The following is a 25,431-nucleotide window of genomic DNA, read 5'->3' as shown; positions in this document are numbered from 1 at the left end:
CCCCCATCCCTGCCCATGTTTTGCTTTGATTCAGCCTTTGCCACTCTCAGCACCGTGGGCTTCCAAGTCTCATAGCCAGCATTTCCTGCTGCCATGTGCTGGTGCTCATGGCAGGTGGGGAACAGAGCCGAGGGGCTTTCACCTACTCCTGGCATCCCTCGCCACCCTGGCTGCTGCATCCCCATCTCAACCTGTTCCTGTGGTTTCACTGGAAGTCTTGCAGTGTTTTCGGTTTTTTTTCCCTTTCGTTTTGTTCTCTTCTAAAGCCCTGTCCCCTCAAGGCTGCATATTGGATGGACAATTCGCTTAAGAAAACAAAAAAAGAAATTTCCAGCCCTTCTGTTCAAAGACAAAAGGCTTTAAAGCATAAACCCGGCTTAGGAAACAGCAGATAAAAGCAATTTTCCAATGATTGTCTTAATACATATTGAAAAATGTGGGCTTTCTAAGCTAAGCTCATGACTGGTTTGGGATTTTACTCATAACCTCGGACACCTGAGCACAGTGATGCCCTGCTCCTTCCCTTGGTCCAATGCACTGTGTGAGTGTGTGCCAGCTACGGTTTCTGGCAGCACTTGTGCAAGAGAGCTGCAAGGAGGGAAACAGGGACATAAATCCACCCTGTGCACAGGGAGCTATCTGCCTGGCCCTGCTCTGCCGCCCCATCACTCTGTCGCCTCCGGTGTCTGCTGAGCCATGTGGGAGACGTTTTTGCTCCGTCCCAGAGCCTGGCTGCAAAGAAACCCCGACGTTCCTGCCATTCTTTGCCATTTAAGGATTTCAAACAAGCAGCACATCCATCGGAAAGCATGCGTGGCCGCCTCCTGGCTCGGCCCTTCCCACGGACGGTGCCAGACCTGACAGTGGGGATGTGAAGAAGAGACCCGGCGTGCCGGGCTGATGCAGCACAGGGTTGAGGACTGGGGGCCGCCATATCCCAGCCCGGCCCTGAGGACGGAGGTTGGGATGCCCTGAGAGCATCCTCAAGGGAGGATGCCCCACGTGAGCAATGCCAAAAGGCAGAGTCAGTGGGAAAGGGGGCTGGGTACCAGCAAAAAAGCAAACGGAATAAAACAACAACAAAATCACCCCAAGCCGTGGTGGCAGCCTGCCAGTTCCAGCTGGTTTCATAAGGACACTGCAGCCTAAAAATACACAAATACTCAGCCAAAAAACAAGTCCTATCTCCCTGCACAGAATCTGTCACCCAGAGCCCCTGAAAGGGGAGGATCTGCCAGTCAGCCATGAGCAGCAGCCCACCAGGGTTCAGGACTATGGTTCAACAGGTTTCCTCTGGGGGTAAATCGGAGTGTGTTTATTGGTGGTGCTGGCAGTTCCTGTGCTCTAAACAAAACCTGAGAAGACAAGAGACTATTCTCAAATTCTGGCAGTGTCCCCTCCTTCAGACAAAGTAACTGCAGAGCAGCTCGGTGTTTTCTGCAGGCTCTCACTGTGGACAACCACTGCTTGCAGCCCATGTGCCTGTCCAGGCTGATAGCACCTCAGCCTCATGTGATTTTTAGGTTTTCTGCTTTCCAGGTTTACTTCTGCACAAATGAGCTTGGGCTACCAATGTTAGTCAGCCAAGCCATGGCACCCCAAGCAGCTTCATGATATTTTCCCAGATTTGGGAAGAAGAGAAAAAGGAGAAAAGAGATCATGCCAGCACATTTTCTGTTAGCAACAAACCATTTCCCCCTCTGATAAAGGCACTGGCTCCCCTTCTCTCACTGCTTTCCATGCTCTGCAACTAACCGGCCCTTTGGAAAGGAGAGCACCAACTGCCCAGTCCTGCTGATGAGTAATTGCAGAATCAGTAAGGCTGGAAAGGTCCTCTAAAATCATTAAATCCAGCCCCAACCCACTCTCCATGCCTCACCCCTCAGTGCCACACCTCACCAACAAACTCAGTCCTTGCAATCGATCTCCTGGCACAGTCTGGTGGGATGGGGGGGGAGCGTTGCTTAGCACCCACCTTTGATATGCTGTGACATGGCCTGTACTCTGCTTAGGGCCAATAGCAGCAGTCTCTGGAGAGAATGCAACTAATCTGGGAGAAATTGGTTCTCCAGATGAATGAAGACTGAGGTTGGGATGCTGGAAAACATCAAGCTGATTTCAAAGATAACATTTTTCCCTCACAATCAGCCCTAGATGTGGTCATGTAACGATAGCAATTTCTTCATTTGTGACAATGGCACATTAAAGCCTGGGACCTCTATGAGGACCTCGCCTTGCTGGATTCTCGGAGGCTGCCATTCGTCTGGGCCCACATTGGTGGGTAACCCAACTGGGGAGCAGAGACCTCACTTCCCAGAAAAGGCCCCCCTACAGACCTGGCACGACCAGACACCACAGAAAGCCATTTGCATCTCGTTGGTGGGGATCCAGCAGTGCTGAAGATTCCAGTCAACCAGCTCTAGCCATTATGAGCTGTTTTGTTTTGCTTATCACAGGGGGAACTTAATTATTCAAAGTTGGTCATCATATTTACTTACAGGGGTAAATTAAACCATACATTCAGACAAATGTATCTACATCTCTGCCTCTGATGTATTTTCCCTGGACTCCAAGACACAAAGGTGGATTGTTCAATAAACAGTGCAGCACAGTCATACCAATTAATTGGACCGTTCCATTTACGCTGCTACTCCCTCCAATTAAACACAAATGAGCTCAAGTGACAGGCATGAATAAGAAGGGCAGACAGAAAACCATATCCTAATGCAAAAGCTGTGATAAGAAAATGAAATCCAGGCACCTGATGAGAATATTAATGCAAAACCTTGACCTATAATTCCTCTTTCCTCAGCCTGAGAGAGCCAGCGACAATGGCAGCTTATTAAAACAGACCGTGTCCTGATCGTTGTGCGTAAAGCCCACGTCCTGAAGCGCCACGATCTGAATGTTTAGCTTGCTGCCAACATTCGTTTTGCAGAGCTGCACAGTTCTGAAGCACAGAGCACTTGCATGTTGTAATGAAGCCTGGATGTATCGCTTGCACAGGTACCAAGTTACGTCTTTTGGGCTAAATAGGATCAAATAGTACTGCCTGGCCACATGTAGCCTTCTCCAGAGCACCCAGTAAAGCAGCATTGCTGACTGCAGCAGGATTTACTTCTTTCCCCCTCAACCTCCATGCTGGTGAGCTGGCTGCAAGCAGGAGACTGCAACCATCAGGGAAGTGGGAATGGAAATGATTTTGGGAAAGTCGTGCGAAGGTCCATGAACAGGGGAGCTGCAGGAGCCCAATTTGCTGCAGGATTCAGTCTCGACATGGGAAGGGAGGCAGGGTCTCCTTCAAAGTTAAACTCAGTTTGTAACTCAGGTGGTTCAGCTGCAAGTATTCCCAAGGCTGGAGATTTTACAGCAACCTGTTCTGGCGATGCTCTGCTGGGGCTCACTCCAGAAGCAGATCTCTACATCATGACAATGTCTGGCTCCGACTAATGCGTGTTGCCATGTGGGGTGCAATGAGCACTGGCAAGGACGGTGATACCACCGTGCAATGACAATTTCTTTGCAAGGAGAAGAGATCAGAAAGCAATCCCACATGAGCAGGTGTGAGAAGGAAAGCATCACTGTTTTAACCTGCGCTCAGAGCGACACTTCCTTAGGGCACTGCCCAAGGAGCTCCTGAAAATGGGCTGACTGAAGTGGTGTTCAGTTGGCTTGAGATATCAAAGTTGTTAGCTACACTGGGGCAGCAGACACAACTGCAACTTCTGCACTTCTTTACGCTGCACTGAGGTCTGTGCTCCCCTTTGGAAGCAGCTCTCCCTCCCTTCACTCCCTACAGAGAGCCAAAGGCAGCAAGTTTCCTAAGCCCTGACACCTCAGATGTGTGAAGATGGATGGGTTGAACATAGGCCTAAAATACTTTGCAGTTTCACGGTAGTTTCACAGCCCTGGCATTATCAAGTGATCTTTCAGTGTAGTTGGAAGCCAGAGAATAACTTGAGATGGATTCTTTTTTCTTCGTGTATATGTGTACTTGCAAACTGCCTCTGCCTACACATCTTGCCTGTATGGATATGTGCATGGAGGAGTGGTGCTCATGTGGATGCTCCGTCTGCTCCATTCTGCTCCTCACATCTGAGGCTGCTCAAAGCAGGTCCCCAAACCTGGGTGCTCACCATCAGACCTGCCCTCCGCACTGCATCCCCTGACCAGGCTAACTAGGAGCTTGAGGACAGGAAACAAGACAGTTTTTAATTCTGAACAAAAGCAGGAGATTAAGGAAACCAGCTGGAAACCTCTATTTTGCTGATTTTGAAAGCAAAATGTGGGTCACAGATGTGCTTCCACAGACAGAAATTGGCTGGACAAGAAAAGGCGTCAGCAATGCCCAGGCTTTTTGATGATCAGAGGTAGATTTAGCTCCTAGGCATGCGGACAAGAAAGGAAGAGGAGACGAAGTAGGAATGAAAACATAATCAGGAGATTAGGAATGTGGAACTCAACCCACCCATAAATTTGCCTGAGGGAATGATGAAAAAATGCAGTAATGACCAATGATGAAACCCATGGCTACCTCTTACTCTCTTTCCCTCTCTTGCTGTCCTTGTTGTTTTACTTAATGCTGCACAAGACACATGAGGATCCTTGCAGAATTTCCCCTCTTCCTCTGTCACATTTTTTCTCTGCAAGAGTGCTATTTTCCATTTTTCCTTTGCAGTAGATACAAAAACCCTGCTAAAAAGAGGCTGAATTTAGAGCCTAAAAGAAACAAAGCTTTGCAGTAACGTCCAGACTGTTAGGCAGAGCAGGTAACAACATGCTCCTGCTCATCTTTGACAGGGAGCTATTACTGAGTTCATGTTTAGGCTAATAAGAAATATTAAATCTATTTTCAGACAAATTAATGATAGACTAATAAGAGCCCTGCTGCTAGCTCTCACAGGCTGTTGATTAGCCTGAGGTTTGCTCTCCCAGAGCACGCAGTAGAAGGCCTTAGTTCCCATTTCAAAAATCAAGGCAAAGCACTGGGAGTGCAGCTCAGGACAAGCAGGGCAGTGGCCAGGAGTGAGCCCTAGTGACAGCACAGGGCTGCTTTGGTCTGGCAGCTCCGCCTTGTTGGAATCTGCAGGGCACAGGGGACAGCCACGGTGCCTTTATCCATTAAATAAAGCAGATGCTGATGGCTGACCTTGCATTTAGTGATGTGGAGAAGCCCAGGCAGTGGTTCCTGGGGAGCAGATAGGGGATTCGGCACAGATTTTGGTGAATTCGGGATGCATGTGACACGGTGGGGATGAAGGGCGCTGCCCCAGCTGCCCTGACAGTCCCACCTGTGCTGCCCTGCAGGTCTCCAAGTGCCTTGGGCTTTGTGATCCCAGTAGTGATCTTCCCTCCTGCCAGCAAGCATCAGCTCCTATGCTTGGCACCAAGAGAAACCCAAAATAAGGCAGATGCCCGTATGCAGGCAGCCCAACTCGCTATCATCATCTCTGTTTTTCACCTCTGAGAATTTCAGATTCAGCTTTTGTCCAGAATTTGTTTTTCTTAACCCTAATGAAAACCCATTTTGTAGTTACGAGTGCGTTAAAGCCAATATCAGTGTCAATAAAGACAAGTCCTTTCCCAGGAGAGAGAAAAAAATAGAAAACTGTCTCAAATTTTTCGCTCATGCAGAAGAAAACAACCTCGGAGCACCGAAAGATTAAATGAAAAATATGCCTCTTTTCACTGGGTGTCCACTGGGCGTGAATAAGTGCCAACTGAGCTCTCACTTGCATCACCATCTGGTGCGATGCACCAGGGCCCAGAGCTACGGCGGGATGCGCTGGAGTCCCAGTCCTGTGACAGCATCTCTGCTCCTGATGACAGAAACACCAGGGGCTCCGGATCTGGGCGTGCAAAGGACTTTGTTATTGTCAGCTTCACCAGCAGCCCTAGCACAGAAACGAGAGTCCTGCCACAAGAAAAGGCACAGCCCAGGGCAGCAGAGGAGGCACAGCCCTCCTCCAGCTGCGTGTGCAACCATGGCTAGGGAAAGGGAGCTTTCCCTGAGGGAAAGGCCTGTATCCTCTTCTTCCCGATGATTTGTGTCACTGTCACAGCTTTGAACGGTGATTTTTTGAGGGTCCCCAATTCTGGGAGGTGGAAAATGTGCCCGAAGTTATTTTTTCTCCATGTTTTATGCAGAATACGTCTTTCTTGTTGGGTGCATCTTCAAGGCAAGCAGGTGAGCAGTAAAGCACCCCAGCACCAGCTCCCTGGGTGTGTGTGTCTGTGTGCTCACCCAGGGACAGACAAATCCACCATTTAACCCCATCAAAAGATGCAGGCAGTGTTTTGCCAGGTAGGAGACACAGTTTAATGACGGAACACAGCAGGTCATGTCCGTGTCACTTTGTTCAGGTCACTTTGTGACCTGAAGGCCTCTTCCAGTCTGGGTGATTCTAGTGATTGTAAAAGGAGCAATGCAAAAGCCAACAGGCTTTAACTTCTTTCCTTCCATTCTTTCTTCCACCATCACTTCTCTTTTTGTGCTGACCAGCTTGAGAGTTTCAGCGCAGCACAGGAGACTTTGTTAACAATGCCAGAAACAATTTTGTTGGGCTGCAAATGCGTGTAGCCATCACAGTGAATGCCACAGCACTGAGCCTCTTGAGTTCATGTCTGGAAACCGTTTGTGATTTCAGAGCTCCCGCTGATGAATTACCCAGCATCTGGTCACACTGGGAGGGCGAAGCTGATTGTTTTCAACTGTTATATTGCATGGAAGGAGAATCAAAATACTTTCCTCAAGGTAATTGGCTCTAAAACAATTGAAGAATTTTCCAAAAGGTTGTAACGCAATTAGGACTGGCATTTTATATAATTTATATCTCTAATGATGCGTTTTTGCCATCACACGCTTGTTTTGTGGGGAAAAAAAAAAGTGGCAAGAAAAGGCAGATCTTGCTGTTACAGGCAAAGGAATATTGATTATACATGGATGTCCTCCTAGCAGTGATTAAAAGTCAGCATATTTTGGAATCATCACTTAGATGTGGTTGTTTGCGGTGTGAAATTGTTGGGTAGGATGCTGTGACACCAATCACACATCTGCAGAGTTCCCGTTTGCTTTTTGGTCAATGCCAAGAGATGTGTCATCGCTCATGCTCTGCTGCAGCGCCGCAACAGCAAACTAATTCTGTGCTCCCAAATTGCCCTGCCAGCTGGGAGGGGAGGAGATGGAGCAGGCTGCTGATGGTCAGTTGCCACCGCACAGAGCACAGCCATCAGCTACCCCCGTGTTTGGGTCTGTGTTTTGATGGCACTCTAAGCAGAGGTGCCAGGCAATGCAAACAGGCAGGCAGTCCCAAAGGGCATGAGTCAGCTGGTGGACCTGATGGCGTGGGATACCATGAAGCCAAAAGTATGGACACAGCAGTCCCCTTTCACCACTGGGGAGCCTCTCTTTCTCTGACTATCAAAATAGACTCCCAGGGTAGAACAGTGAAAAGAATTACTCTGCTTGCTTGTTCCCTATACTACACCATATTTTAGTGACTATTGTATAAGATGCGGCACAGGGCCAGGGGGACATTTTGCTTGGCTGCAACAGCTGTGATTGAAATTGTGGCACGAAATGTTTTATCCTCCTTGCCTAGGTAGGGACGAACAGATTGGAGGAATCATCATTAGAAATGGGCCTGAAATGAAACTGGGGAAACGCTCAATGTTTCCTCAGAGCCAGAGCAGCAGTTTATGGGTAAATGTCTTGTTTTTGCAATGGGATGAACCAAAGCCATAGACTGAATCACCATGAAAAAAAGATCTGGATGTGGTCCCTAATGGTACGGATGCCATTGACTGTATTGTGAGAACAATGCAACGCTACCATAAATGCAGATAATTTCCCTGTCCTTGGTTGTAATCCAGCTGCCTATCAGTACAGTGCATGATTATCAGAAAGTCAGAACCAAGAGTTGTAATGCCATACAAAGCAGGTGTCTGCACTCTTCTGTTATCTATCAGACAGGAAGAAACCATCAGCCACCTCCGTGTGTTGGCTGAAATCACTGAATTGGTTTGCAGGAACTTACCTTGAACAGCTTGAAAGCAGTTTGGAAACCTGGCCTTAGGGTCCTGGACTCCAGAATGGCCAGAGGGGAATATGACCATCCTGCTTGATCCTTTTTACCTTGCAGCAGTCCATGATACAGCATGCATTCTAGTTAGTTTGTAAGCGTAGCCACAATCAGATCTACTGCTGTAAGGAAACTGACGCTTTGGGGCTACTTTGGTTAAAACTTTAACAAATGCAGCTTCGTTACACTACAGGCCATCAAAAGGGATACTCACTATTGGGCCGAGTCATTGAGTTGATATTCCCGGGACCGGTTGAAGCATTCCTGGATCCCAGAGTCTGCCCAGAGTCTCATCATAGCTGACAGTAGCTCTGGAGAGAAGGGCTCTGTGTCCTCCATCCGACTTACAACATCGCAGACCATCTTGGCATCAGCCTGCAAAGGAGAGTAACAAGCGGTCACACAGATGCTGGAGGCAGGATCAGGAGCCAGCCATTTCAGAAAGAGTTTGTCCAGCATTCAGCAGCAGGAGGCTGCACACAGCGGGGTGGGGCTGAGGATCCACCCTCCTGCAGAAAGGACGGAAGGAGGATGGAGCAAGGAAACCTCACTCCATAAGGGAACAGGTGCTTGTACAGCCCACCTCACGTCAACACCGATTTCTATTTAGCAGACAGAAGGAAATCCATGTATATACAAGTACATATGTTAGACTGTTACTGAATGCATATGCTGTACTGAATCCCCTTTTACCGAGCATGTAACCTTGCTGAAGCAGAGACCATCTGTATCACACAGGACAGCAGAAAGGCTTCAGAAGCAGTTCTTTTCAGACGCTGCCTTATTGCTTCTTCTGAATTCCTGCTCTTTCCTATGTGCCCATCTCTGCTCCAGGGCTAACTCATGCTAACACATAACACCTTGGCTGTCTGCACTGCTTTGTGACTCACATGGAGAGGAATCTCCTGTGGTTCGGGAGTATGGTGGGGAGGGCAGGGCCAGCTGGTGACTTTCAGATGCAATCTTTTCTGGTGAGAAAAATCTGATTCACTGGAACAGCAACTTTTCCTGGAGGATATTGCTCTGACACAACTCGGGTCTGGAAGATGTCTCAGATTTAGGATGGGAATGTCTAGACAGCCTCAGAGCAGCTGAGTGCAGCCCTGCTGTAAAAGCCCACAGCGGCCGATGCTTCACTCATTTCAACTCCTGACCCACAGGTTTGCTTTGCAGTGAGTAGCCCTCCCACCCCCCCTGACTCCCAAAATCCCAGGGATGGGATGCTGGCTAACCTGCAGAGTTTTTTTTTCATTGCTTTGTTAACTGAAAAAAACAAAGAATTGGAAAAGTATCATCTTTCTGCCACCTGAACCAAAACTAATTATTATCATTATAATTAATTGGCAAAGAGGAGCATTTATTTTTTGCTTACAGCAAACTAGTGAAGACAGCCTCCTTGTCTCATTACCTTTCCTTATGTCCCATTGGTAGCTCTCTATTTCTGTTCCCATACATCCCCAGCCCTGTGTCCCACTTGACCCAGCTCTCTGGGCAGCTGTAGGGCTCCCAAGGGGCCAGCATCTCTCCCAGCAGCTGGGAGCACTGAGATGTACAGATGGGGAAGGCAACGGGTATGACACAAGCTACATGGCCAGGGCCAAAACTCTTCTTCTGCAGCTTCTATTCATCGAAACTGCTCAAAAATCGCAGGGCACCGAGCTGCTAGCACTGCAGACAGAAGAGTTCAATACTCAGAGGAAGAGCTTCAAGTCCACAGAACATCCAGTCCTCATAGGCTGCAGAAGTCTCAGTACTGTACAGTGACATCCCATAAAACTTAATGGGGTGGAGTCTGTGCTTTGAAGTCTTTATGAACATGAAGATGTTTTCACAGAACGCTTAACTTAGTATTTTCCTGCCCAGAAATCGTCCTAGCCCTCCATACAGACTCTGCTCGTTTTAGAGAAGCTGTCTTGGTGACTCACACCTCAAAGCCAAGGCAAGCAAAGAACCTTGAAGGGTTCAGTTAATTTCAAAGCTTGTTTTCTGCCCCAGAGTGCTTCGTGAGCCCAGTGAATATTCATAAACCATCAGCAGGGCTTTTCTGCCCTGCTGCAGCTGCAATTCCTCTCCTTGCAGAGGTTCTGAACAACACATAGCCTGATGAAGGCCGGTCAGCTCAGCGCTGCAGACTGGTTCACAGCACCCCGCTGCCTTCAGATGGACTGCGTGCTTCACAAGCTATCCAAACCATGCTGCAGCAAGCTGCTTTCACTCAGGGAGGGAGCAGTTCTCTCCTGTGTTACCTCGAATGTAGCAGGGGGATTTACAGGTGTAAGTCACAGATCGGCTCATCGGTCTGAGATGGCAAAGCAGATCTGAAGCTCTCCAGCTGTAAAGGGCAGGGCCTGGGCTGCTTCTGCCCTTCGTGGACTTAACTGGGGATTGCTTTGCGCCGGGATCAGAGGGAATGTCACAGCCATCACAGTGTGCTGGGAAAGGGCTGCCTCCCTTTTTGCTCTATGGGGATGTGCGGCCGTCCCCTGCGGCGTAATACTCAGTGGCTCTGAGCAGAGGATGTTGATGGACGGCAGTGACAGAATGGGAGCTGGCAGGGACAGGCATTGAGGCCACGGTCACCAGGTCTGTGCGGGCCAGCAGTGGGGCTAAGCTCGCTGTGCAAGGGTTGTTCTGAGAGATGCAAATGGAGAACGGCTGCAGTAGCTCTGCAGTCACCAAGAGTCTCATTTTGGGACAGAAAGCCTCCTTTCTACAGTTCAAGAGCTGAGTGCAGGGCATGGAAAGCACAGTGCCCCTGCTAGCACTGTATACACTGCACTGTATACAGCACTGCGTTTTGTTTTGCCGAGCCAATGATCCGACTCTCACTTTTGTGCACCCAGAAAAAGCAGAGAAATGAGTGTTTTTAAAAATACCCCTCTCTTCTCCCAAGGATAAAGCCCCTCTGCCAAGGAGCATGGGCTGCCCATAGGTTTAGGCATTTGTTAGGTTACTTAACGAGCAATTAAGGATCCAAGTAGAGAAGATGCCCCCTTCTCTTCTCGCTCTCCAGGCTGCATCTCACACTGGGAATGACATTAAAACCTCCAGCCCCCCCTGGGCCCAGCAGGTAGGTTTTTAAATACTGCCTGATTGACTTTTCCCTCGCTGCCTCCCCCGGGCCTGGCGCTCCCCCTTTTCCTGAGGTGAGAGGCACTGCGCCTCCTGCCACGCGCTGCGTCTGTACTGAAGCGAGCAATTAAATCAAGCACAACAAACCAGACCAAGAGTCCCCCCACGCCCGCCTCGCAGCTCCCATCTGACGGGGATTTGGCTAATGAATATCACGGTGGTATTTCAGCTACCTCAGGAGCTAAAAATAAGCAGCAGCCTGCCCCTGGGACCGCTGGAAGGAGCCACAAAATGGTGCAGTGCTTCCTCCTCCATCGCTGCCCCTGCACTTCCCTGCCCGACGTTCAGGGTTGATGCAGGAGTAATGCAGCAACACAGCATGCAAGTAGCATTCACCATCATGCCATCAGGGCAAGGCTGTGAAGGGTGCCATAATCTCCAAGCAGACTCAATGATCTCAGTGGTCTTTTGCAGCCTTAATGATTCTCGATGACATGCCTCTAAGAGGTCTTGGCCATTGAGTTGTTTCCTGGGTGGCTGGGACAGCTCTGTAGCTGGGTGCCATGGGAATGCCTGGGATGATTTCACCCAGAGCTGCTGCATTCCTGGCTCTGTGCAGAGCTCCCTTGGGCTGGTTCTTGTCTGGTAGAAGTGTACGTGTCCCTTGTGCTTCCCAATACATCACACAGTTACATCCAAAGGCCTGGTGCTCCTCTTAGCAGATCAAACCCTGACCCCGAGCTGTTGTCTTCAAGTTATTCATTACCCAGAGCAGGATTTGTTCAGCTCTGCATTGCTTCCCATTGTGTCTACCTGCAGTGTGGCAAGTAGAGCCACACAGAAGTGGATGTGACACTTTTTCACCCTGTGCTAAGCATCTATCTTTGCACTGGACACATGGTATGGACTCAGCTCCGAAGAGGAGCTGCTTTCTCACAAACCTGGGTCCACAGTTATTATTTGCCTCCCATATGCCATTACCACCAAGCACTCAAGGTACGTTCAGCAAGCAAACTTATGACTTCACTTGCAACAACCACATATCCCAACTATTCATCACCTTGCTGGGAGGAAGAGGGGCTCCCCGCAGCACTCAGACATTACCAACAGTCATATCTGTCTGGGAAAACTAGTATTTTTCATCATGCACACGTAGACCAGTCCTAATTATTTGCTGCTCCTCACCAGCTATGATTTGTGCCTGCACAGACCACCAGTGGAGCTGCTTTCGGCCTTGCTGCCCCATCCCTCTGACCATCCCAGGGTAAATCTCAGCGATGACACTTTGAAGCTGTCTGTACATTAAATAGGGGATTTTTTTTTCCCACTAAGCAATCATTTTTGGGACGAGGAGACTTTCGGGAAAAGGCACAGATCTATGCGAAGCTATGTGGTACAAATCTGCTAAACTCTATGCAGCTGCACTGACTTCCACCCACAGGAGAGCTGACCCACTGCGACACATTGCACAGCGCTTTCCTTTTGGCAAACTAAATCCCAGTAAATATTATTCTTTGCTGTTATTTACTCTGATTAATCATATTTGTCACTCGGTCTGTCTCAAAGGTTACCACGGGGGCAATTTCCTCTGGTGGCTGGCTGTACTCAGAGCTGCATCTCATAATGTTTCATAAAATCAGTGCGGTGTGGGAAGAAGAGCAAAATAACATTCTGCTGGGAGTAGTGCAAGAAAAAGCAGAGACATGGTGCTAGTTATCAGCAAGGCTGATAACTGCAAAGGGTGCTCCTGGATGGGACCTTCCTGGGGTCCCAGCCCCTTCAGCACAGTGCTGCAGGGGGAGAGAAAAGCAGTCCTGTCACTCGGGGGCAGAATGTGGCTCATAAACCAAAACCCTCCTCCTCAGCGAGCAGCTCAAAAACACGGACCGTGTTTCACAGCTGAAGTGTGGCTGCATCACAGCAGAAGCCAATTATTTTCACAGCGTTCACAGCCTGAATGAATGCTGGAAACAAAGCAGAGCTGGTGACTACGCCTCTTCCAAAGACATTCAGGGCCCAGCTCCAAGTCCATAGAAGTTTTTGCAGACATGGAATAAACAGTCACACGTATGGCTCTCCCCCTCACTCAGCCTCTCCTTCTCACACATCTGTTTCAGTGCTGACCTCTGAATCCCTGGAAATACGCTGTGCACCACAGTACTGACAACCATCCCACTTCTCCCTCTGCCTTCCACCCACCTTCACGTCTCACCCCACCTCTGCCTGGCACCTTGCTTGGGCGCACCAAGGTGAGAAACCCTGCAAGGCACTGAGCTCCAAAAGCGGCTGGGGCCCATCCACTGCCTTCAAACCTGTTTGGAGCGGGCCACAGCGCCGCGCCAGCCGTCTTCGGCTGTGCTTGGGAACCGGAGCCCACAGAAGGGCTGGGTGACAATATGGTGCCAAGGAGCTTCTGGCTCGTGGCAGATTGGTTTGCACGGCAAACCTAACCTGACAGCCACGGCGATGTGCAGAGCTCTCCTCCTGAGGCTGCACTGTCTGCATAGCAGTTAGTGAAGCCCTGGGTTTCGTGGCCTTCTGGAGCCAAGATGGTGCCATCGTCATCTCCAGTTGCCTGGGCCAAACAGCTTCTGTGTGTCTGATGCTCAGTCTAGGATCATGTTCCTGAAACCTCCTTGCTGCTGTGATTTCTGTTTGCTTCTTCCTGTTCGGAGAGACACTGAGCAGGTCTGATATCAGACCTTATTGCGGCTCTGAAGCAGGACATTTGCTCTGTCTTTGGTACTGCCTTCATTCCTAGCCATTCTATGCGGTTCCACAGCTGATCCAAGAAAACTGGCTAGCTCCTGTGTGGGTACAAACCTCTTTTCCCACACCGTTTGCTTTGACCTGCTCACTGTCAGGCAATCCAGGGACCAAACTAAAGCCTTGCGTGGACTGGATGAAGGAACTGGGCTGCCAGTTGGCCGCCTCCATTGTACGAGTCCTCAGAATAAGTCCGGAATCACAAGCTACAGTGAAAGGTGAGGAAAAAGTGATGCCATCCTGGTACAAACAAAACACAGCTGGTAAGGCTTTCGTCACTGAGAAACCGAGAGCCACTGCGAGATCTGCCAGTGCCCCTCTGGGGACAGGATGCTATCTTTGATGGGTCCTCTGACCTACAGACACAGAGCAAAAGGCCTGGGGAAGGGACCTGCCAGCCTGAACGTTATCCTCTGCTTACAGAAATGGCTTCCAAGACATTCAGGCACAGAGCACTGCCCACCAGGGAGAGGAAGAGACGGAGAGCCACAGATGGGGACATTAGTCGCATGGCTTCATGCACTGCAGGGAAGTGCTCCAGTGCGGCGGTGAGGAGGGGATTGGAAAGGATGAAGAACAAAATCCTTGCAGCGTGCCACTCTTTCGGCTCCGTTCTTCTCCTCTCTTTTAAAATCATCTCTGCTGGGGGAAAGGCCATAGAACTTGGAAGCAGTGGAGTACTCATTCTGCACCAAAAGGCAGGGAAATGTCTGATATCCCACAGTGGGAGTGCCGGTGGGGAAATGCATTGGCTCCCACGATTTGGAAAATAAATGATCGCCCTGCAGTCATTGCAAAGCGAATGGCCGAAGGTGAGTTGGATGGGAGTGACAGGGACTGGGAACACCAGGGTCCCACGGAGTGCTGGGTTCAGGAATGAACCCAGCCTGCATGTTTTCCACTCTTTGAATGTCTTTAAGATTTTCCACACCGGCATCCCTCCTACTTAAGGGTGGCGGTGCAGAGATTTTGTCCTGAGAGCCTTCCAACCACAAACAGAGAATGGGCACTGTCTTTTTAGCAGAAGGGTTAAACAGCCCTGACAGTGAGAGTATTCTCAGACCAAGCAGGATTTCTTTAACACTGCTGGCTGAATGCCACTCGTGTATGATGATTTACAGGGCAGTGCCTCCCTGCTGGGAAGCCGTACGGTGCTGGAACCCAGTAATTAGTTTAACGTTCAGAGCTTGATGCTGAATGGTGGGTGCTAATATCCACTCCACAATTAATCCAGCAGATTTACCAGCGCATCACACGATGAAGGACTGAGTCTGTGGGTTGCAGTTATGTCCCCAAAGGAAGCACCAGCGTTCCAATCAGAAAGAGCCTTGTTTCACTTTACAGCCCTGTTTTACCTGATGATTTGTGTTAAAGAGGACAAGGTGGGCAGGATAAAATAATCCTGCTAGATTTCAGCTCCCTGTGGCATCTTCGTTACCTATTTTCTTCCCTGTAACCCATACTGGCTCTTGCATTATCTGGCTCTGGATTTCCATCTGTTCTGTCCTGAAACAGCCACACCAGGGTCGGTGTGGTGCCCACAGGGGGGGGTATTGAAATTATTTCTTGCATTGGTGGTGGGAGACCAGGGATCACCGATGCCAAATAACAGTAGATTTTCCACTTGGCAGCAGAACTTTAAAATGAGATGATGTGAAAAATCAGCTTGGATCAAACATTTTCCTTTGCATTCCACCATAGACCCAAAAATCTGCAAAAATTTAATTTGGGACCCAGCCAAAACACCTTCCTTCAGCCCTACCAAAACACTCTGCTTTATTTGAGTTATTCAAGGCATAGCATACTATTATTTTAAATGTTAATCTGCAAACAAAACCCAAATCTGATTCCAAATGGACAAATTCATCAGAACAGATCACTCTGGCCTTTCAGGAACAAAAAATCCTTTTGAAATATCTTCTGAATTTTCAAAGAACTTCACCTTGGCCATGACTACCTGCATGTTTTAAACAGATTTAACAGATGTTTTTGTTTTCTTTGAGGCTGCTTTTTTAGGACATTCACCATTCATCAAATAATGCTGTCCAGCTCTAGCAATAAGCACAACAGGACCCTGCTTATGAGCAGTCAATGCTTATTTACAGTTTTAATTTGGATTCTCGCCACAACTCTCCACTTTTCAATCTGTTACTCCTTCATCTCCTCCCTACAAGGTGATCGCTGCTAAGTGCAGGTGAGGGGTTACCCACATTTCACTTGAGCTTTACATGAGCCAAACGAGGTTTGTGACGTCTGACATCTACGTACCCCACGAAATTGTGCCAAATATGGCTTCTGAAATCCTGCAAGGCTGCAAACACCCGAGGGTGTTTGCTTCAAGCTTGAAGATCTTTGGATGCCTGCAGGGCCACAGAGCAAATCACAGCAAAGCAGCCCCTTCCTCCTCAGACTCCAGAGAAGAGCAAGAGCATGCAGACATGAGACAGATGCAAACAGAGCGGTGGGAATAATGCTGGAGAGATGGGCGCTTCTCTTCCAGAAGAAGCAAAACAGTCTGAGGAGGATTTCTGGTTGGGATGCACGTACGCAGGGCAAGAGGACAGGATGGCACTTTGCTGTCCTGGCAATGGGCTAAATATTAACTAAGCGTGCAGCACAAATGGCAGGGAGGGCACTTTGGGGACTGAGTCACTGCTGCGAGCATGGCTTCCCTCATTTGTTTAAAATAATACTTTGGGAGGAGGGCCCCAGGAAAATGGCAGCGCTTTACACAGCTTTCCCTATCAATCCCCAGTGCGTCACTGCCTTTGACTACACCATTCCATTTTTTTTTGTTTTTTGCTTTTTTTTGGCCTGAAATCCTGGTGGAAGTGCTCGTTGGCAGGGCACAGACAGGAGGAGGAGGAGGAGAAGGCTGGAAGAATCTTGGGCGATCTGTGGTCACGTCCTGCTTGTCCCTGCCATATCACTGTATGCCAGGCTTGGCTATCTTGTCTGCCAGGATGAGGGCAAAACAGAGCGGCTCTAGGGTCCCAGGTATGAGCATTTCCATTGCAGGGGGTCTGTACTCCAGGCTACTGACAAGAACTTCCTTGTATTTTCAGAGAGGGCGGATAAATGGGACTCCAGATACAGCATGAGATGGCAGGTTAGTCTGTAAAATGACACGTTAGCAGAGAAATATCTTTATAATGGCTTAACAAGAAGAGGCAGAAATAGGCTGGGGGCCTGGAAGAGATCTTTGATGCTGTTGTGGTTATTTATTATTTATTCTGCTGGCATAAATATAGCATCAAAAAATGTCAAAAACAACAGGCCCATCACCTGTTGTAGCTGGATTGGTCCTACATCTCTAAGTACAACACCAGGCAGTATTGACAAGAAACTCTGGGAGAACGGGAAGGGGAGCCTCAGATCTCTAACCCTGGGCGGATGAGACAGATTTTTTGCTTACCAAAAGGGGTAAGAAAATGCGTGAGCATCCCACCAGCCTGGGCACCTGGGAGTCTCAGCAGTGATGGAGAAAGGTGAGAAACAGCAAAAGCCCTCCCTCGTGCATAGCCATGATCCATGTGGGGAACACCGGGTGGATCCCTAAAGCATTTTCTGCTCTTGCAGAGCTTAAGCTGCACAGGAACATGGTGACAGTAGTCAAGAAGGGTAACACCTGCAGCTTCTCAACCCCACAATTAAACCCCAGCGGCTGTGACCTGATGGTGCCCAGCTCACAGCATCCTGCTGCCGTGTGGTTAGGCGGTTCCTCCTTCTCTGCTACATGCCATCTCTGACTGCGCCAGCACGCAGCTGCAGCAGCTGGGAGCCCTCTCACCATTGCAGATAGGAGGAGCGAGCTTGATTCCCTACGGATTTCTCAAAAGTAAACTCCTATTTTTCCACAGTGTTTGTGGAAATGCTTCAAGCACCAGAAGGGGATTAGGGACGGGGGAGTCTCTTTGCCCTCACCCTGCGGCACAGAGAAGAATCGGCAGGAAAACCTCGGAGCAGAGACCTTTAGAGTTGCCTACGAGTCCGGGTTTGGCTCTGCCACCGTTCCCAGCCCCAGGAGCGCTCCCTGGAGCCGCGGCTCCCCTCGCAGGCGTGCTGCACCGCACCGACAGACCCAGCGGAGCGAGCGGTGCCGGCGAGGCGCTCGCCTGCCCTTCTCCCTTCTCCTCCCCGGCCACTCTGCGCGCTGGCTACGAGCCTGCTGCAGCTTTGTGCTGTTCGTAAAAATAACCAGAAGCACTCGGGAGCAGACAGAGCAATCCCAGAGACTCCGAGCATCGAAGGGGCTTTGTTTCCAAGGCAACATCTTGTCTCCTAGCTGCAAAAGGCCACGGGAATGAAGGCAGCCTATGGAAAATGAATAGCTCAATGACAACAACAAAAAAAATCTGCTGGGGAGCGCATCAGAGAGGGGGGGAGAGGGGTGTGCTGAAGGGGGCCAGGAAGGATCACGCCATGAGGGGACGGGGTGCGATTTATCTCCCAGGAGCACGGTCCTGCCCCCATTGAAATGCATAGCACCGCTTCCACCGCCTTAATGGGAGCAGGGGAGCTCGCACAAATCGGCTATTCTTTTCTTTTCCCTCTTTTTTAAGCTGCGGTGCTTGAAGATTGGAGCTAGTTAAAAATAATCCATTGTCCGCGGCTGAGCTTGCCCGGTCCCGGGGGCTTTGCGGCTATTGATGTTAACCGGGTCCCCGCTGCCTCCTGCCCCCGCCCCGCAGGGCAGCCCTCGGACCTTCCCATCCAAAGAGGAACCTGCTTTCACCTCTTTTTAAGGCTTCCAGAGCTGTGTGAACAGCCGTGCGAATCCGAGTGGTGCGGTGGCTGTGCTAAGGCTGCGCCTAAAGGGGTCGAGCTTCTGCAGGGACTTCGGAGCCAGCAGCCAGCACAGAGCACGGGGGGCTTCGGGCCCGGGGAGCCCAGCAACAACACTGGTGTCCCACAGCACCTTCCTGCACAAGGGGACGCCGGCATGCCTGCGGCTCTGCTGCGGTGCTGTTTCGTGTGCACATCGCCCTTACGTAAGTGGCTGCAGCAGCAAAATGCCCCCGGGACCGTTTATGGGATTTATGTCAGACTGGGAAGAGAGGCTCACCAGAGCGAGCAGTCTGCCTGCAGATGCCCTGCTCTTGCTTTTCCTTTCTCTCCAGTCTCATGGCAATGCCTAAAAGCTTAGGACTGAGCCGTCAAATCTTTCCCTCTGCATCCTGGGAGGCAGCGTCGAGCCCCAGAGCGCGCGGGGAGCGACTCAGAGTGAGCCGTGCAACCTGGCAAGGAGCTTCCAGGGTTCCTGCTGCGGGAAAGGGAGCAGGAGGAGGGAGCAAAGCTCCCACGTGAGCCAAAGGTTTGGGAAGGAAGAGCTGCAGGCTCAGCCCCACGTGGGAAATGCTCCTTTTGCACTTTTTTTGCACCCTCTGCTGTGGCCAGAGCATGAGCGGATGGATGACTGCTATTCATTGTGACATGCTATGCAGAGCTCTATCTGAGCAAGTTTTGAGACTGAGGAGGTTTGCTTCTCAATCTCTCTCCCTGGAATGTTTTTAAGGAACTCCTCTGGAATTGCCCCCATGGAGAGCAAGCCTGGGCAAATAAATGAGAGCTCTTGGGGCTGGACTGGCAGGGACAAGACTTGATGTTCGAGAATCAAGAAGTCATCCCAACAAATAGCCTACAAAAGATGTGTTAAATAGCAACATAATACGGCCAGGGCTACGATGGCTTCTTGCTCTAAAGGCCTGCTATGATTCAGGAGGCGCAGAGCTAAGGATGTCACAGCCTGGTGGTCATCTTTGATATCAGATCTGTGGTTGACACCATTTGCATCAACATCAGCACAGCAATTTTACCCCTTCCCACTGTTCCTTCTTCTTATAAACACCAGTTGAGTGTATCATACACTTAGTAATCTTCTGCCTTGAACTCCTGCAGCATGCCTGGCCCACCTCAACTTTCATCACTATGTGCCTGAACTTCGTTCCTGTATAGAATGATTGTTATAGATCAGGTCTAATTTTTACCTGCAAATACACCAGGATCACTCTTAAAGCTCACAGCCCACTTACAAATGCCACATATTGCATACTTGCACCAGCTCTCAAAATAGTTCATAATATTAATACAAGGGTTGGGATTTTCCAGAGCACTCAGTATTGACCTAACTCGATTCACACTGAGCTCAACTGTAGATTGCTATCAACAGGGAACAATGAAAGCTCCTGAAAATCCCATTGCTTGGGTGTAACAGAGAAAATAGACTTTTCAGGATGAATTTTGACTGGTTTGTTAAAAATTCTGATCTGGACTCAAAACGGATCAGCTTGGATCTCTCGTGGTATTTGCACACACAGGTTTGCCATCAAGTCTGAGTGACTGAGGGGTGGTCAGAGCTAAAATGCAGCCCTCCAGGTGACCAGCTTCCCGCTCAGTGTTTGCTGGCTGATTTCTCCCCTTGTTTAATTTCTTCAAACAGGTGACAAGACAGCTGTTCCCTGGACTTAACACAATGTGCTGAGCACCTGTTGCACAGCCTGGAGCACACTGACCCCTACCTGATCCCCAACTCTCTGTGCCGCCCTGTGCTTTGGCTGCCTGAGCTCCCTTGCTCCCTGTGTGCACACACAGCTGGGCTTCAGCACTGCACAACGCATGCTCGGATCTCTACAGATGCAAGTTGTCAAGTTCTCTTTTAGCTGATATCTTCAGGTCAAGCTGGAAATGCATTTCCAGCCGCTGTTTGCCTATCAGAATAAAGATCTCCACAGCTCCCCATCACTTCTGGTGAGCCATGATGCTTAGTAATGAGGCCTCTGATGGAGCAGAGGCATGTTCTTTTGTTCCTGCCAAACCCCTGCTCCTCCTATTCAGCCCAACAAGATGCAAAAAGCCTGGCGCTGCCAAGACCCTTTCAGCTGCCAAAGGAGAAGCACTAATCGAACAAGGAAGGCGTTTGCTTGGTGCCAGGCTCCAGCCCCAGCCTGCTGCCCACCAGGCACAATCCTGGCTGGCTCCGGCTTCGCCCCTTCCCACCCAGGCACCGGGGCTGTGCTGCAGAGATGTGTGGGCTCATCCTCCCCCTGCTGCCTGGGCTGGCGTGCAGCGGGCACCCTCCATGCTCATCCACACCACAGCCTGCATCCGTCGGTGCTTTTAAAAAATCCCTTTCTGTGATGCCAGCTTCCTATCTTTCCCAGCGCAATCCTCCCCGCCATCATTTCCCACATGGGATAGAAAAGCCTCACGCTGTGCCTTTCACATCCCTTGGGCAGCACGTGTGAAGCCTATTTCGCCTCCGTTTTGCACTCTGCTTGGTCAGAAAGGAGGGAGGCTCACTGCTGGTTGTCCATATGAGTATTTCAGATACCGTATGGGTCACATTCCATAGCACTGCTGTCGGGTTGGAGGCACTGCCCTACCTGGCACCCAGCTGGCGTAAGGCAGCATCACTGCATTTATTCTGCTGCTGCCTGACACTGATTTATACCCTATGAGGATGAGGTTTGTTTTCAGCTGCATCCCAGTCTGCTTGTCCTGAACATTCTTCCTCCTCTTCATTTTTAGCACTGTCATTAAGTATTTAGAGCATAAAATGACTAATTTGCCTTTCTGCAGCCCCTATGTTTTGAGGTCATTTGGGAATTGCTGAAGTTGCCACCTACAGCCCAGTGAGTTTATTAAAGGGATCTTTATGTTTCCACAGTGCTCTGTAGCCCAAATAACTTCGTGCAAGGCTCTTGTTTGCCATGGAGCCATCGCTGAAATGGCTGGAGCATGGCAGGGCTGAGCAGTCTGGATGCCACATCACACAGTCAGGGCCAGAAGTGAGAAGGCCATGCTGCCAAATGAACAGCACCAAGTTATCTCTTTCAGCTGGACTTGCTCCAATGCTTTTGGCATTTCCAGAGCTCACAGACACCGCAAAGAGTATTTAAAGAGGCAAAAAAAGTAATTTTCACGCTTTGGACTTGGGCCAGGGCTCTGCTGTAAGTGTTTCTCTGCTCTTGCAAGGAAGCGCTGTGGGCATTTCTGAGGTCGTGGGCACTCAGCTGCTTGGTTCTGCATCTCTCATACCAAAGGAACAGCTCTGACCCCCAGCTCCCCACACTGCTGAGGCCCTGGGCTGTCGTGCCGCCCCATGCTGACCTGTTCCCTAACTCTACACCACAGCTCTTCCCTTCCCTTCCCTTCCCTTCCCTTCCCTTCCCTTCCCTTCCCTTCCCTTCCCTTCCCTTCCCTTCCCTTCCCTTCCCTTCCCCCTCTGGAGCAGCCACCAACTAGCTGCATCTGTAACTAACGCTATGCTGAAGCCCCAGAGATGAGTTTGTCTCCTTCTCCTGCAGCTCCTGTTCTGCCATGGCCTGCAGGAGGACATTTTGTGTCATCCCTACTTCTGTGCATTGTCCAGATCCTGTTTTGCATTCCTTCTTCCCCTTCTTCCCTCTTTACTTCTGCAAGAAGCTGACAAAGCCCCTCAGACAGCAGAGCCTTATCAAACAACCAGCTGCAAAACAACCCTCGAGCAACCAAACCCAACAAACTGCCTCCCAGCAAACTGCCCGACCGCTGGCAGAGTCACGATTTAATAAACTCTCCCATTTTCGTGTTAGCTGTCCTCGTTCCCCAAGCGGGGCAGTGAGCACTGCCAGGATTGTCTGTAAATATTTCCCCACTTGTGCGTGCAGACTGTTCTTCCCTTTCTGTGTAGTGGATGAAGATGGCTGCTCTGCCAGCTCACCATGTAAATTTAATAGCATTCCAAAACCTCTGTCCTACATAAATGTGAATGTATTTCATCCGAGAGGAATCTGTTTGTGAAGGAGCGGTGCTGCTAAATCATTCAGAAGATTGTTGCTTCAAGAACTCACAGGCAGCAGCGCCTCGGCTATTGCAGCTCAGGAAGGTGGAAGGAGGTGGAGGAAAAAATGAGCGGGGATGATGGAAACCTCTCTAAATGAAGGAGCTGATGCACTGAGATCAACAAGGTGCAAGCAGGGCAGTGCCAGCCGGCAGGTCTGCTCCCGGGAGGACACGGCAGCTGCAAGCAGCTCCACAAATTATTCACTGGCAATTGCTTTCTTGCTGCTGCCCTGACTTATTTACACTCTGAAAGATTTCTGAAGTGTGTTTATTTAAGAAAAATGAATTCAGAGGCTCTGGAAGGGGAGCAGAGCCTCGAAAAGAACTTGGCCCCACCACGATCCCATTCGTTTCCCTTGTTAACCCCTGAATGGAAGCCAAGCCAGGCGGCACAGCACGCTGAGTACTCATGCATTATGCATCAGCACGTCAGGAAATTCTGATCTGATGGGGGTTGGAGGTTAGGAGACATTTCTGTGCATTACTGTACTCCTCTGTGTCGCACTGGAGGATGGAGAGACTCTGTGGAGGTGGAGGAAACTGGGGAATGAGAGCTCCTGCTCCCAGACACCATCTGCCACAGTGCAGACGAGTAGAGCCATGTTTCCTGATGGATGTGTGCTCCCCTGACAGCGGCTCAAGCATCACATGCAAATATCCTCAGCAAATTCAAGCATTTCAACCCCTATTTTGCAAATTCTCTGCTGTCTCTGAGCAGTTGTGTCATCAGAACATGAAAGTACTCGAATCCCCATCTCAATGTTAAGTAATGTAATTCTAGGAACTGTAAGGATTTCAGAGAAGGCACAGGGTGCGAAAAGAGACTTGAACAGGAACTTCAACTCCTTGCTAAGCTTGTAAAACAGCAGCTCACAGAGCTCCGTGTTTCTAAGCTGTTTTCAGTCATGTAATTCATGATGCAACTGAGTATATCTGCATGTCTGTCCTTTACTGAATCATCTGTTCTCCAAGCAAATGGTGAAAATGAATTTGCTTTTTTTACACCTGCAAATTGCAGAGGCAAATGCACTGCATATGCAAGTGCTGTGTTTTTAGATGTCAGCCCAATCTTTCAGAGGGCATAATTAGGCAGATGCTTATCTGCCCCTGATGAGCTGGATTCACACTGCAGTGAACCAGTGCACTCTGTAAAGGAATCCACGGGATGCACGTACCTCTCAGCAGGAACCTTGTTTGCATTTTGGAGCCTCCTGACAATGGACACTGCTGTCTGAGTTTTGGAGCAATGCAACTGAGACTGTCAGCATGATGGACAGGTGCATTTGAGTCTCAATCCTACCCTCATCCGGGTTAGAGGAAATCAGCAGAGCCTCAGCCTGGGAAGCAAAGCTGTGTAGGTCCAAGCACATGGGTACATATCATATATGGGTACATATCTATATGGATCACGGAATTATTAAGGTTGGAAAAGACCCCTAAGATCCCCAAGTCCAATCCCAACCCATCCCCACCGTGCCCTCTAACCACATCCCCCAGTGCCACGTCTCCACAGCTCTTGAACACCTCCAGGGTCAGTGACTCCTCCACCTTCCTGGGCAGCCCATTCCAATGCTTCACCACTCTTTCACTGCCTCCATGTCTTTCTTTTAATGAGGGACCCAACGATGAGCACAGGACTGAGGTGCAGCTTCACCAGAGCTGAGTACAGGGGGACAATCCCCTCCTGCTCCTGTTGGCTGCACTATTGCTGATACAAGCCAGGATGCTGTTGGCCTTCCTGGACACTGGGCACACTGCTGGCTCGTGTTCAGCTTGCTGTCAGCATCCCCAGATTGTTTTCCTCCGCAAAGCTTTCCACTGTGCCCTGACGCAGAACCAATGCACGGGGTTGTTGTGACCACAGTGTAGCGCTTGGTCTTGTTGGACTTCATCCCTTTGGCCTCAGATTCAGCCTGTCCAGATCCCTCTGCAGGGCCTTTCTACCCTCAGGCAGAACAACACTTCCTCCCAGCTTGGCTTTATCTGCAAACTTATCAATAGTACACTCAAGCCTCTCGTCCAGATGATCAGTAAAGAAATTAAACTGGACTGTTCCCAACCCTGATTCCTGGGGAACACTACTCTAGAAATGCATAGTGGTGAAAAGCTGTCTGTTCTGCAGGCATCCTGTGCTGACCACAGAGGACAGCCCTATGCAGTTTTATACACGGCCACATCTGATGCAAGAAACACTGGATGCTTTGCCTGCACAGCTCTCGTGTTCCTGAGGAACGGCAATGCCACATCACTTCACTTTTGGTCAAGCTCCAGAGAAGCAGTGCTTTTCTTGCTGCTCTGCTCTTGTGATGCTGCTCAGCCCCTTTTTACACCCAAGGGTCAGGTCCTGTCTTGTTTCCACTTAAGTTCAGCTTCATGTATAATTAATGTGAATGCTTGCTCCCAGTGCAAGCTGCCGCTCTCAGAGAGGCACCTTTGACCCCTCCTGGCCTTTGCAAAGCAGCATGTACTCACTCTTGTGAGAAATAAAATACATCTTCCACTGCTCAGCATGCAGAGTTTTGACTGCTGGCAACAGGCTTTCCAATTCAGATATTTCTCACACGTTGCAATGTGGTAAAGCTCTTAAAAACCCAATTTAATTTTGGTCTCATTGGTGATCAGCCCAGTGGGAATTCTGACTTAATCAAACTTTAATGTTTTCCTTGTAAATTTCAGAAAAATCAGTAAT

At 49.7% G+C, this 25,431-nt stretch overlaps 1 protein-coding gene across 3 annotated transcripts in view; it reads right to left on the bottom strand.

Moving 5' to 3' along the window:
* GNAO1 (G protein subunit alpha o1) overlaps positions 1–25,431 on the bottom strand; it is a 116,870-nt gene that overhangs the window by 29,981 nt on the left and 61,458 nt on the right. For all 3 annotated transcript variants that reach the window (XM_042886055.1, XM_042886054.1, XM_042886053.1), the window contains exon 4: positions 8,296–8,456. In XM_042886055.1, coding sequence (XP_042741989.1) covers positions 8,296–8,456 — 161 coding nt within the window. The remainder of the gene's footprint in view (positions 1–8,295; positions 8,457–25,431) is intronic.

The sequence above is a fragment of the Lagopus leucura genome, unplaced genomic scaffold (genome assembly GCF_019238085.1).
Source record: "Lagopus leucura isolate 7727_CA_CO unplaced genomic scaffold, USGS_WTPT01 Super-Scaffold_100054, whole genome shotgun sequence".
Classification (NCBI taxonomy): domain Eukaryota; kingdom Metazoa; phylum Chordata; class Aves; order Galliformes; family Phasianidae; genus Lagopus; species Lagopus leucura.
This window is presented reverse-complemented; position numbering and strand designations above follow the sequence as displayed.